Consider the following 13,689-nt stretch of genomic DNA (forward strand, 5'->3'; position numbering starts at 1 on the left):
AAAAAAAAAAAAAAAAAAAAAAAAAAAAAAAAAAAAAAAAAAAAAAAAAAAAAAAAAAAAAAAAACCTTTAAGACAGAAAAGTACAATGTACCATAGAAAATCAAAAGTAAACATGAAAGGTACAAAGCAAGAACAAAAGATATCATAATCAACAGAATCAGGCTGTGATGCAATCATTGCCCATTCCCATCCAACACATGAATTATGGTGTTGATATATCAAGGTCTCCACCAGAAAGAGATGTTCCTAGCTATACACAGCAATTTAACCCTCCAAACGAGATGAGCATTATCTCCACTGACCTCTTTGGACCAAGGACATTCTGCAGATGAGTAAGTGGAGTAGCAGGTCCACCCTCTCAAATCAACTAGGAACAATTTATGTATAACAAACCAAGACCCAAATAAACAACTTAAGCTCTGCCACAGTTGAGTCATAAATACCAAGAGGCCAGGATTTGTAAATGCACCGTCAATGGTTTCAATGCATAATACCCACACAATGCTCAAGCCTCCCAACAAAATTCAGCTTTATAAAGCAAGGGTAATGAAGTTAACTTAACCTACCAAACAAGAGTTAGGCTACAACTCAAGAGACAGGACAACAGCTACTTCAAAACCAGAAAGAAATTTAATACTTAAGATCAAAGGGTCTGATCACACTCAAATTCTGGTCGAATGAGTATCTAATGGGGTGGAATTAATCCCCAATATACGAAATAAATCTGATGGTTAGATTTGGCTATGCAGAATATATTTCAGAAATAGCAAGTACTTAAAAATAATTTAAGGAACTTCAGTAAATGTCATGGACTGTATGTTCCCGAGGAACAAACCCTACAACGATCAGGCCAATCCAAGGACTATAAGTCCCTAGGTGGCAACTCCTATATGCAGCAGGAATGCCACAAAAACAGGGGTACCGCCAGGTTTTAAAACAGCAACCGAGTTTACAAATTTCCAGAAATCTCCCCAGTGAACAGGTCGATGGATCCTAAGTGATCCCAAAGAATATTAAAAGAAGAAAGCAAATCCGGGTTCCAAAATTGGAATCAGATTGCTTATGGACCCATTCGATTGACAAATAGCCAAATTTAGTAACCAATGGCAATTCCGTAATATTCCAGAAATTTCAAGTGGTTGTTTGAAACAAAAGAAACAATGGGACGTACTAGGGTTTAATATTTATATTTCAAGGACAAACTTGGAACTAAAAGGAAATTAAGGATAAAAGAGAGGGATACTAAGGCTCCGTTTGGTTGCAATGAGAATTTAAAGGGAACGGAAGTGAAATTTTCATACTTTAAAAAGAAATATTTATAATCATTACCCCATATGATTGTATAAACTACTTAATTTTTTTAACCATATTTAGTAATGATATATTTTACATGTAATTTTTATTTTACATATTATAGGGAAGGGTTTTGAATGCAAAGTAAAATGAAATTTTGTAACCAAATATGGAATGATTTGAAGTTAATGTTAAAGTCACATGGGAAATGATTATATATATTTCTTTTTTAAGTATGAAAATTTCCCTTCCCTTCACTTTAATTCCCCTTACAACCAAACATAGCCTGAGGGAAAAGAGGAATTAAAGAGTTTGACAACCCACGATGATGGTTTTCAACCTCCATCCAAGAACAGGGTGGAAGTCCAAGGGTTGTTACTTACAATCAAGATCTTTAGGTGGACAGAACTCCCTCAATAGGGTATTTGATGGGTCTGAAATGTCAAGGAGAGACTCTGAACTCATAAAGATCTTGATTGTAAGTAACAACCATAAGGTCAAACAACTAGCGATTGCAAGATCTAGGGCTGCTGGAACAGATCTGGCGGTGGAGCTTAGGTTCAGGCCTGAATCTGGTTTTAATCTCAAGATGGAAGTTGTTTTCAAGCAATGTTTCCTATCGTTCAAGTCATCCTTGGGAGTAGAAGCAAAACCCCCAAATATCAGCTCGTAACTAGAAAGAACCAAGGAGTTCCGAAGATTCTATTCCAACCAACAAAAGGAAAGGGAAGCAAAACAGCAAAGGGGAAGAAAAGAAAATAGGAAAAAAGGATAAGAAGAAGAGATATAGAGAGAGAGAGATAGACATTGCACGAAGGAAGGGGGTGAAAGGTCACACGACCATTGCTATAGTATCTACCCGGCACAATCAACAACTCATTCAATTCATTCTCAAAAAACATCCTTAACAAGTAGTTACATTCCTTTTATACCAAACTGAAATTAAACTTCCTAATTGAAATCTAAAACTGAAATAGAAATAGGATCTCCTAATGTCTCCTGATTCTAGATTAATAAAATTAAAAACAAAATAAAACGCAAATTGGTAACTACGTACTTGACTAACTACCCAAAACAAAGATTACATATCATCCCAAATAAAATAACTTAATCTTTCATAAATAAAATAAATCCTAAAATATCCTACTAAAGCCGAAAATCCAACCAGACATAGTTCGTCTCGATCGACATTGCCAGACGGGTCAACTCAATTCAGCTTCTATTCCGCATCAGCCCCTTGGGGCCACGACCCTCGGGGCTCGCGCTTCACAAATCCAAATTTCGTTTTTTTTCAAGTCCCTTTCCCAAAGAAGTCCCGCTCCGACAGCCCAACGAGTCATCTACTTAAAAGGACCCTCCCTACAATGTGCCCCTCCTTGAATTATTTGGTCATGCAATATGCTTTTTCCAACAAGGAAAGAGAGAATCATTTACCTAATGTATCTGTCTTTTCTGCCCAACAAACTCCCCACCACCCAATAAGCAGCAAGCAATAGAAGAACGTCTGACAAGCCTCCCTCTTTCTTTATTATATATCTCTCTTATCTCTCCTCTCTCACAAGTCACACCCTAAGTGCATTAAGGATTCATCTCCCTTGGTTGCACTATATATCTCTCTCTTCTCTCTTGCATAGAGGTGAGGCTGGTGTTCAGAGTTGAGAAGGTTCTCTACATATTCGTGCAATTGTTGCCAACGAGATCGGTTCAGAAACACGAAAGATGAAACAACTTTGCATGTTCCACATGTGAACATTGCTTTTTTATGGTTCAATCAGCTCCAGCAAGACAAGCTGACATGAAGAGTTGATTTTCAAGGGAAAATAAGATGACAGTACATAGCTCCAAGCTAGTCCAAAATATTAGAACCTCATTCGACTCAACAAGCTTCGTTTCAGGATCTCAAACATACGCATGGATGAAACGTACCCTACTAGGAACAACTCATCCAATTCTTCCCACCCCCCACCCCCCCCCCCAAAGCCATCATTGATTCTCCGGTTAGTAATAGCTCGAGAACAACAATCAGTCACCAAGTGACGACAACTAGCATCTATAGATATGCTGGCAACTTCACTTGAAACCTCTTTCAAGACCCCAAATTCATTTCAGTAAAGCCTAAATCAGTAAATCCAAATAAATATGTAATCATGTAAAGCACTTGGAATCAAACGAGAAGCTCTAACTCACCTTCTATCGTCCGGTCCAAAAGCAACGCCTCTAGGGCTTCCACGGCGTCCATCATAACCATCATCTCTCCTCAAACGCTTGAAAGACGGTGGCGGAGGAGACCTTCGAGGAGGCGAATGGCGACGGTCACGGTATGGTGGAGGGCTATTGCTACTGCGACGCTTGTAATCCCTGTCTCTATCCTTCGGCGGAGGAGACCTGTTGCGGTCATGATAATCGCTACGGCGACGATCGATGTCACGGTCATCTCTTCTCTCCCTTGAATCTCGGTCTCGTCTCCTCGGCTGTGCTGGTGGCGGTGGTGGCAGAGGTGGTCCGTCGTCGGATTTCTCTTTCCTCTCAGACTGCCGGTCCCGGCGGCGATCCAAGGATTCGACGGGCATATTCATGACCTCCGCCATGAATGATGACGAACGAGCTCGAGAGTAGTAACTACAGATACACTATAAAATGAGAGAACAATGAAACCGCCTTCAATGGAGAGAAAGAAACCGAGAATTTGCTGCTGCGAAAACCCTAAAACCTTCAGAAGCTGATGAATGGAGTTTTTACCCTCCAATTTGTCTCTTCTCCTGTACCCGTAAATCGGTTCTCGCTTATTTTGGTGTAGATGTGGAGAGTCTCTCCCTCTTCTATTTTCCCTGTGTTTTTTTTCGAGGGAAAAAGAACGGTCCCTGTCGCGGCCCCTACGCTAAAGACACAGGGAGCGCGAAAACAACGTCCTGCTTCGTGTCGTCGACTCGTCGATGCTTCCTCTTGCTTTACCGTTGGCCTGTGTGCTGGGACAGTAGTCACGTGATTAGAATCATTTTAGCACATTTGTTTAATGGGAGAAAGAACCCAATCTGGTGACTCTGGTCATCTAGTGTTGCTTACGCATCTCTCTCTCAAACACAAACTTAAATGTCTATCTCTACTAGAGAAAAGCCAATATAATATTACTAGTACTATTTTATATAATAATATATTATGTTTTAATTTGAAATAATTGACACAAGTAGGATACAAGGACGCATGGAGAAAATAATACATGATGTTTCAATGTAAACATTACTGATTTGCACATATTAACACATTTTTTATATATACTATAAGATGAAATTGTTGCCTTCACCATGTTTTTTATATATTGTTTTGGATTGCATAAATCGTAAATTAATTTAACATTTTTATCATTTGGGTTAACATAGAAGAAAGTTTGCGAGGAAAAAGGAAGAGTAGGTGGGAATGGATGAGGATATGTATCATTGATCTGTTTTGGTTTCTAATTTTGTTTTCATTTTAGTAAGATTGTGAGAAATATTCATATTGTAGAAGCGTATTTGATCTAATTATGCAAAAAATGTTTATGGCGACATTGAGCAGACCGATGTTGAATCAAATATAAAGATTGATACTAGAGAATCCTCTAGTGAAGAAAACAATTGTGGTAATAACGATTTTGTAAATGTAAGCATTAGGTCAGCTGGATTGAAGATATTGAGGTTTAAAATTCTGACAGTGTTGAGAGGGGTACATAATTAAATGACGAAACAAAAAGGTGGTATATGAAGTGGAAGATGAAGAAGAATTACATACAAACGTAACTAGAAGCGAGACTGCGTTATAAAGATTGATACTAGAGAATCCTCTAGTGAAGAAAACAATTGTGGTAATAACGATTTTGTAAATGTAAGCATTAGGTCAGCTGGATTGAAGATATTGAGGTTTAAAATTCTGAGGGTGTTGAGAGGGGTACATAATTAAATGACGAAACAAAAAGGAGGTATATGAAGTGGAAGAGGAAGAAGAATTACATACAAACGAAACTAGAAGCGAGACTGCTTCCAAAGATGGTCATGTTGAATTTAGGTCACCAACAATGGTAATGATGGTTCGACATCAAATCCCCACAGGGTTACTTATGTCGGTATGGAGTTCGCCATAGAACATGAGGCTTTTCAATTGTATAATAAGTTTGCTAGGATAATGAGGTTTGGTATTAGAAGACAAAAGTCCTACTATTCCAAAAAAAAATATTGATGGTAAGGGGGCCACTTGTATCAAAGTTATGTGTATGCCACAAATCAAGTTTTAGGAATTGTAATGAAAAATGAGATATAAAGAAAGTTGTGATGCATAAACCTAAGTCTAGAGTTGGTTGTGAGGTAGCTATGTAGATTAAATCATTTCCGAGTGGATTCATTGTGGAAAATGGACTCAATGGAGAAGAAGACACATTCAAACCTGATCAAATAAGGCATGGACTCCTATTGTGAAGTTACTAGTCGAGAACCTAAAGAACGCAAGACTTAGCCCAACCCAACTATTAAACATTATATGGGAAGCTATTGGTGGGCATTATAACAAGGGTATGACTGAGGAGCTTTTCTTGAATTATGTGAAGAGCAGGAATAACAAAAATATTGGAATTGATTGTGCCAAATGTAAAGCTATTTTGATAGATCGAAGGTCATGGACCTTGATTTTGTAAATGACTAATGGACCACATCGAATGGCATTGTCCATCTGGTATTTTAGGTAGATGGCAGGTCTATCCAATGTATGGGTTTTTTGGGATGTGGTATGTTCGTCACCTCTTAAAAAAAAAAGACTAAAACTCTCATTTGGTTCATTTCTCGGTATAAGCCACCATGCTTAGACTATACTGTTTGGTTGTGGAATAATAGCAGAAGAGAAAGTTGATACCTTTGCTTGGGTATTTTCTACAAACAATGCACAAATTTTGTTTATATCATATTTCGCTTTATATCTTGCAGCAACGTGGCCCCCTTTTCAATGCTTATCCTGAATGTAGGGTAGATTTTGGGAGGTGTGTTTATTGGAGCATGATGGAGGATGAGTTTGAGCAACGATGGAAAAATATATTGGAGAGGCATCGGTTACACAATCACAAGTGGATGAGATGATGTACAACCTTTATAAACATTGTGTAATAGTATTCATGAATCAACACCACACAATGAAAAAATAAACTACTTACTTTTGTGAGGCTATAGAGAGATAGAGGGAGAAGGAGGTGTGGGTTTATGGGAAAATAATACTTGCAAGATCCGTTGCACTCTTTTGAGTGCTAGAAGAAAGGGGTCACAATTTCTTGAGATTTGCCACCTATATAAAGGGGGGACTCCAAAGGACAAGGATTTGGTCTTCCCAGATCTCAAGGTACACTTCAAAGTTACAGGCTGAGAAGGTTATTAGGCACTAGATAAGTGTTTAGGACCCATAAATATCTTACAGGGAAGCAAAAGAACTTCAATGGATAAGGATATAGTCTACCTAGATCTCTTGGTATGCTAAAAGGTTAAGAGCTGAGAAGGTGTTAAACACCTAATCCGTTCAGCCAAAGGCTAGTTGTAAGGGTAGTGAATGGACCTCGGTGACACTTCTATGTCAGGGTCGTTTCCCCCCTCTCTATCTCTCTTCTATTCAGAGGGTTTGTGACCCCTTTTCTCCTTTATTGGAAAAGGTTTCAATGATTTTTTCCCCCACCACCGTGGCTCTTCTCCTTCTCTAGCTTACAAGGGGGATTGACCGAGGAAACATAATTGTTGGAGTCACCACCTAGGATGAGGGCCTATAACCCTATTGGGGAGCCTAATTTTGGTTAAGGGATAGAGCTCAAATTTGACTTCATATATGGTCTTTACTAGAGATGTGGGTTCTTGTCAGGTTAGGAGTGTGGGAAGGTGTTAGGCACCCATCCACCCAGAAAGCCTGTGTTTCTACTAGATGCTTAGATTTTGAATATTTGACTGATTACACTAACATGTTTTATGCAAAAAAACATAATAAATTGGAATTTATACTACTTTATTCTAAAACATTTTATAAATGAATTATACATTATGCCTACTGGGATTAAAGAACTTTACTTGAGTTCAGTTGTTGATGATTGCAGGAAAGGAGGAGGCCCCTATACTCTAAATGTGAACTTTTAAAGAATTCCCCAACTAAGGGACGTAGGCTTAACCTTCTTCTCTCTTTCTCAGAGTAATCGAATTTTGGGGGTTTCAGTGGAATTTCCAAGGTTTTTGGGATTCTTCAGGCATTTCTGTAGAGGGCACAGGTTTCTCAGGGTTTTTGGAGTTTTTTATTTTTAAGAATCGAGCTAATGATTGATTTTGAATTTATGGAAAACGTGAAACAAGTGAAACTATTGTATTTTGTAGAGGCTTGACATCTATTTTAGGCCGATTCAGCATCATTAGCTAATATTTCGTTTGAATTCCCCATTTTTTTATAGGTAGGGAGGAAAAGTAAATAATAGCCAGGAGGCTCGAACTCAAGACCTCCAGGTGAGCATGGGCTTTTTGCGCACCATAGCTCACCAACTGTGCTACACAATTGTTATGAATTCCCAATTTTCCTCATGCTAACATTGAACTCCATAAATTGAAGTGCAATGAGGTAGTTTGGGGTATTTTTCGAGAATCAAATCCTAAGAGAGAGAGAGAGAGAGAGAGAGAGAGAGAGAGAGAGAGTATTGCATGTGTCCGATATCGATCATCGTTGGGGGGACAAAATTAGGTGTCTACAAAATACCCCTCTTTGGCCGAGTTTATGCAACAACTGAAGGGTAAATACAAATGATCACCATATTTTTGTCCCCAAAGCATGCACTGTCAACATTCTACTCAGGAATGACCGAATGACAGAGGTGCAATGAAAAAATGCTAACAATTAAACAAAGAGTTGAAATAGATATAAACAAAAAAAAAAAAAAAAAAAAAAAAAAAAAAAAAAAAGAACCTAAGATGAGGGTAGATCAATTGACAAGTATTGGTGTCCCACTATTGATGACCCAAACCCAGGGATAAGGGTAAGAGTACAACCCTTGCTATTCCTTTTTTTGTATTATTATTTTCATACAAGCATACCTTGTTTTCTAACCACGCAGAAGTTTTATCAGGTGTTACACCCATGCCCAAAAACCCAGGGATAAGGGTAAGAGTACAACCCTTGCTATTCCTTTTTTTGTATTATTATTTTCATACAAGCATACCTTGTTTTCTAACCACGCAGAAGTTTTATCAGGTGTTACACCCATGCCCAAAAACCCAGGCTAATTTCAACTTTTGGACATAGGTAATATAACACAAGTGACAACCACTAGTAACTTGTGAGTTTTCTCGGCTCGTTACATGGAAGGGCTACAAACCACTGAAGGAGTTAGGGCAAGTACTTTATCATTGAAGAGAATTTTCCCAAACCTAATAGTGAAATGTACTAAGAGATGGGGCCCACACACTAAAAACACCTTGGAAGGGCCCCACTCAACTTAAGGATCCATTCCACACGAAGGGGACCAATTCAACCTTGGACAGTGAACATCCTCCAATGAGAGTATTGGCCCAAAATCGGGTTATTTGGCCGTGGGACCCAGGCCTTCGCACTCGTGCACCTCAAACCCACTCCCAATAGTTGGGACAACCTATTGGGGAATGGATTAATGTATCTGGACACCCCGAGGTGGGCCCGTTAGTGCCAAGTGATGGATTAACCTAGTAATGAGTGAAAACTCATTATTTTCCCAAACAGCCCTTAGGAAACTTAAGTGGCTATAAATAGAACCTCTTGCCCATTCATTTCTCCACTTACCATGTTAGAGCAAGAGAGGGAGAAAAGAAAGGAAAAAGAAGAAGGAGAAGAGCAAGGGAGGAGGACGAAGAGGGGAGAAAGGAGGGCACCGACCCATTGAAGATAAGTCTTCTCTTTCTCTCTACCTTCTAAGTAGTTATCTCTCTCTCCCATTTTCTCCCTCCATTAAAGCTAATGGAAACTGCCCCAACCTAAATCTACCTACCCACTTACCCAATGTACAAAATGATTTGGGGGAAATGGTGTGGGCTACCTAGATAGCAAGATTAGCTACTCACCTTGGGTGCGTGGATCTCCTCCATAGAAAGCCCCATCTCATAACTCCAATTTGGGCAATACAAAACCTAGAAATGGAGAAATTCCCCAAATTTCCTAAAACTCACCTTCCCACTTGTTAAGACTACCAATTAGGAAGGGGATTTGGTGTATGAGACATATCCTAGCAAGGTTGGTTGATCAATTTAAATCTATGTACCTTCCTTTAAGAAATTCCCACCTAAAATCCCTAATTTGGGTAACCAAACCCTAAAATTAGTGTACTTTGCCTAAATCTTCTATACCTCACCATTCAAACCAAAATTGTGTTCGGAAAAATGAAATTAAAAGCATGAATGGTGGTTTGGAATGGTCACATAAGCTATTGGTGGTCACCGCATAAACCATCAATCGAAATTCCCTAATTTTAGCTTAACCTAGACTTGAAATTTTGGAATTTTGGGTGCATTGTGTAACCGTAGCTTAACTAACCCACTAAATACACTAAATCTAAGTTAATTGGTGTGGGTGAACATCCACCACATACAAATTAGCCTTATTATCGTAAAAGCCCAACTTGAGAACGATTCAAAGAAAAGAAAAATGGGAAATGAAGCTAGAACATGTACCCTAGGGTTGAACCTCCTATGGTTGACTAATTTACTTAAAAACTTTATGTATCTTAGAAGTAGAACCAAGAAATGATGAGACAATGAGGCATGAGGTCATCGACTGTCCACTGACACTAGAGATTCGAGGTGAGGGGATTTTGTGTGATTTTATGGAATGTTTACATCATAATGCATATGTGGTGATCTTGTCATTTTGCATGTTATAACCTTGTTACTTGTGGTGAATATTGATGTGGCATGATACTATGAGTTGTGAATGTGGGTGTGTGTGTGTGTGGTCATGGTTGTAGGTGCAGCATGGCCGAGGTTGTGGGACATTCCGGTTACCGGGGTAGTGGGAGATACCAGTACTGCATCCCCAAGCATGATCACCATGTATTTGTAATGTGACTCATACCATGATAGAATGCATTGGGTTAAGATAACCACCCCGGTGCTACACCCCTTGCTAGTAGGGGTGAGGTACTAGTTATCCCACAGCCCTGGTGATCGATGTGCATAATCTCGAGATTGTGACTATCCTACAACATGGGTGACTATGTTCCCGGGACCATGGTGTAAGGGGGATTATTCATTAGGGGCTTGTGGGGTGATTGATGTACATGATCCCGGGACTTGCAGGCTCCTGACTTGCATCTAGCATATATCGTTAGGTGACCAATGTACCTAATCCCGGGACCAGGGATATCCCCTACGTTGCAATAGCACTAAAAACACTATAGACTTAGAATATGTTGATTAGGAAAATAACCGAATGCTACATCCCTTGCCAGTAGGGATGAGGTATTGGTTATCCCACAGCACGGGTGACCGATGTGCATGATCTCAGGACTTTGACTGTCCTACAACATGGGTGAATGATGTGCTTGATCCCGGGACTGTGGTGTAGGGGGGATTATTCATTAGGAGTTTGTGGGGTGACTGATGTACATGATCCCGGGACCTGTAGGCTCCTGACTCTTAACTAGTATATATCCCTGGGTGACCGATGTAAATGATCCCGAACCAGGTAAATCCCCTATGTTGCAGTAGTACTCAGACCCTAAATTTAATTAGTGATGAGCAAATTTATGTGTGAAATATAAGGTCTAAAAACATGCATTTTACATATTTAGAATAGAACTAAATAGAGTTTTACTCTCTTTTTGCAGATTTTATATTTTCAAGGCCTTAAGGACTATTGGGTGTCGTATCTCCAATTGTACATATAAAGAGGTCCTATTTCTTTTTAAGGTTGCGAAGAGGATGAAATTTTGAGCAAGATGGATGTGTTGCATTAAAAGTACACATCTGTTTGGTCACCTGTACAAGTGATTATTCTTTTTGGGTCAGAAAAAGAATAATGGATCAGAACTGAACCAAAATGCAGAACCAACCCCTCTGCAGTTGTCCCCAAGGGTATAAAGAATATTTCAAGATGCCAACAAGGATCGATGGACCCCCCTTAAGTGATTGAAGATTCTTTTTTGGTAACAACTACCTAATGTAGTTGATGAGTTGTGGTGTGCCAAATCCCTTCCTCATTAGGAGGTCTCAAGTTTGAACCTCTTGGCTGCCATTTTTTTAGAGACTTTTTTTTGGAAGATTTTCTTTCTCCTACTCATCACTTAAAGCAAGGAAAGTAGAAATCATGTAAGGAGTGTGATACCCTACCTTCTAAACCCGGTCTAATTACCCGTATTGACATGGGTTGATCATACAGGGGTTGAATCGGAGAGAACCGACACAAGTACCATATGGAATATGGTAGCAAGAGTGACCTTGAACTCTGGTTGGCTCGACATGACCGAGCAAGTACCAAGTGTAATATGTGCACCCAAGCCTTGCACTTGCATGCACCTCGAAGCCATATACAAGGGGTAAAGGTACGTACCAATATTTGTGGGTCCCTATGTAATTTAATTATGTGTGGGAGTTGATTCTCATTAAAGCCCAAGTGGAACACCTGACTAGAAGGTATGACACTGGGGGGCTACAATACCCACCTGAGATACCCACCTAAGATATACCCACCTGAGAGACCCCCACCTGTGACTAAAAGACATTTTGGGGGCCGAGGTATAAAAGGGAGATATTTATTTCTTTCTTCCCTCATTAATGTTAGCTGGTTGGTGGGAGAAAGTAAAGAAGAGAGAGAGAGAGAGAGAAAGAAGAAAGGAAAAGGAAGAAGAAGAAGAAAGAAGAAGGAAATTGACCATAGAGCTTCACCAGAGCTGGGTCTTGGCATTTTGAGGCAAGAATGATGATCAGCTCATTGGGATCTTCGATTGGAGGTAGGTATTATGCATATTCCAAGGATTCTTAGGAAAACCCTTTTTCTTAAACCCTCTTTTGATTTTTGGAAAAAAAAAACCACATGAATCTTGCTAATCCTACTTGGGTAATTGAATCTAAGGTCTAATGGAAGGTGTGTATAATGATTTTGAAGGATTTGGAAGGAGTGTTGGTGAAGATCTAGAGTTTTGGGGAATTCTTGAGCTAAAGGAGTGAAATTGGGGTTTCATTGGTGTTCTTGAGAAAAGAGGTAAGAATCCCCCTTTTTCTTTTGATTTGATCTTAGATCTAGGTTATGGATGTATGAGTGGACCTTAGATGAGGGATTGGCATTGCCTGATCGACCCTAAACGAGTTCTCCAAGCTGAGAGAAAATGGGAAGATGACAGCAAAATTCCAGTTTTCTAACTGGGGGGTGTCACACCAACGGGTCTTAGACCTACCAATGTGCCCAGAACTCAGTTTTGAGTCTTGGCCTGACCGATGGGTCTCATCTCAGACCCTCCTGTGAGGCCAGTGTGCCTTGAACGGGCCTAAATTAGATAGGCAACCCCCATTTATGATTTTAAACTTGATTTGAGTGTTCAATCATGATGATTTTGACCCCAAAGTAATGAAATGATAAATCATTACGTTTATGATAGGTTACACTCGTTATACTCATACCCACTCATCAGATCTCCTATGTATCGGGTGCAAGCACCGCGTACTTATACAAGTAAGTGGGGAGTGGACTTTGATTTAATTTCAGAGTGTTTATGCATCACTTAATATGTGTTAGTCTAGCAATGTCATCATGTCACTTATGTGTAGACTAGACACAACGTATGCCATATCTCGCATTATATATGCATTTACATAATATGTTATGCTTTGTTTTATGTTTGAAGATTCATTACATCTTCATGTATGTGATAGAGGAATCTCATTTGGACATGATGTGTATACTAAATTAGATGTCGTAGCTGGCCTGAAAATGAGTGCATAGTGGCTCGTGGAATGGGATGCGGTGCCATCGTGTAATCGTACTATCTCATATAGAGGTATATGGCTAGGATTGGTATACCCCTTTATGCCACGACCCTTCCCAATAAGGGTTTGCATGTTGGGTTACCATTAGGGGGAAGCATCGGGTCATGGTTGTCGGACTCCTGCAGCGGTTAAAAGTACGCATAGCTAATCGCTAGGACAGTCGGTAACCTAGGTAGTATATTCAAAGGGCCGATCGTACTGCTTTTATTTTCATGTGGCGTCACCCATTTACTTTTTTCTATTTAAATTACCGGGAGTCGGCTTGCATTTACATTCCGGTACCAATGGTGGGCTTTCTCCGATAATCCTATGGGCATATCGTGAGATGGGGTTCGCGGCTCGTACCTGGGGTATACGTGCACTGTGGTTGTGAGTAACACATAACCTATAACCTAGTAATGTTGCTTAGGCGAA

At 39.6% G+C, this 13,689-nt stretch overlaps 1 protein-coding gene across 2 annotated transcripts in view; it reads right to left on the reverse strand.

Annotated features, from left to right (window-relative positions):
• The window catches only part of LOC122060933 (serrate RNA effector molecule-like), a 37,349-nt gene extending 33,233 nt beyond the window's left edge, over nt 1–4,116 (reverse strand). The window contains exon 1 of one of the 2 annotated variants that reach the window (XM_042624044.1): nt 3,482–4,116. In XM_042624044.1, the coding sequence (XP_042479978.1) occupies nt 3,482–3,882 (401 nt within the window). In that variant the 5' untranslated portion in view covers nt 3,883–4,116. The remainder of the gene's footprint in view (nt 1–3,481) is intronic. The other variant, XM_042624043.1, reaches the window with a different exon arrangement.
• Between the last annotated feature and the right edge of the window lie 9,573 nt (nt 4,117–13,689).

This window comes from Macadamia integrifolia, chromosome 14, assembly GCF_013358625.1.
Source record: "Macadamia integrifolia cultivar HAES 741 chromosome 14, SCU_Mint_v3, whole genome shotgun sequence".
NCBI classification, from domain to species: Eukaryota; Viridiplantae; Streptophyta; class Magnoliopsida; order Proteales; family Proteaceae; genus Macadamia; species Macadamia integrifolia.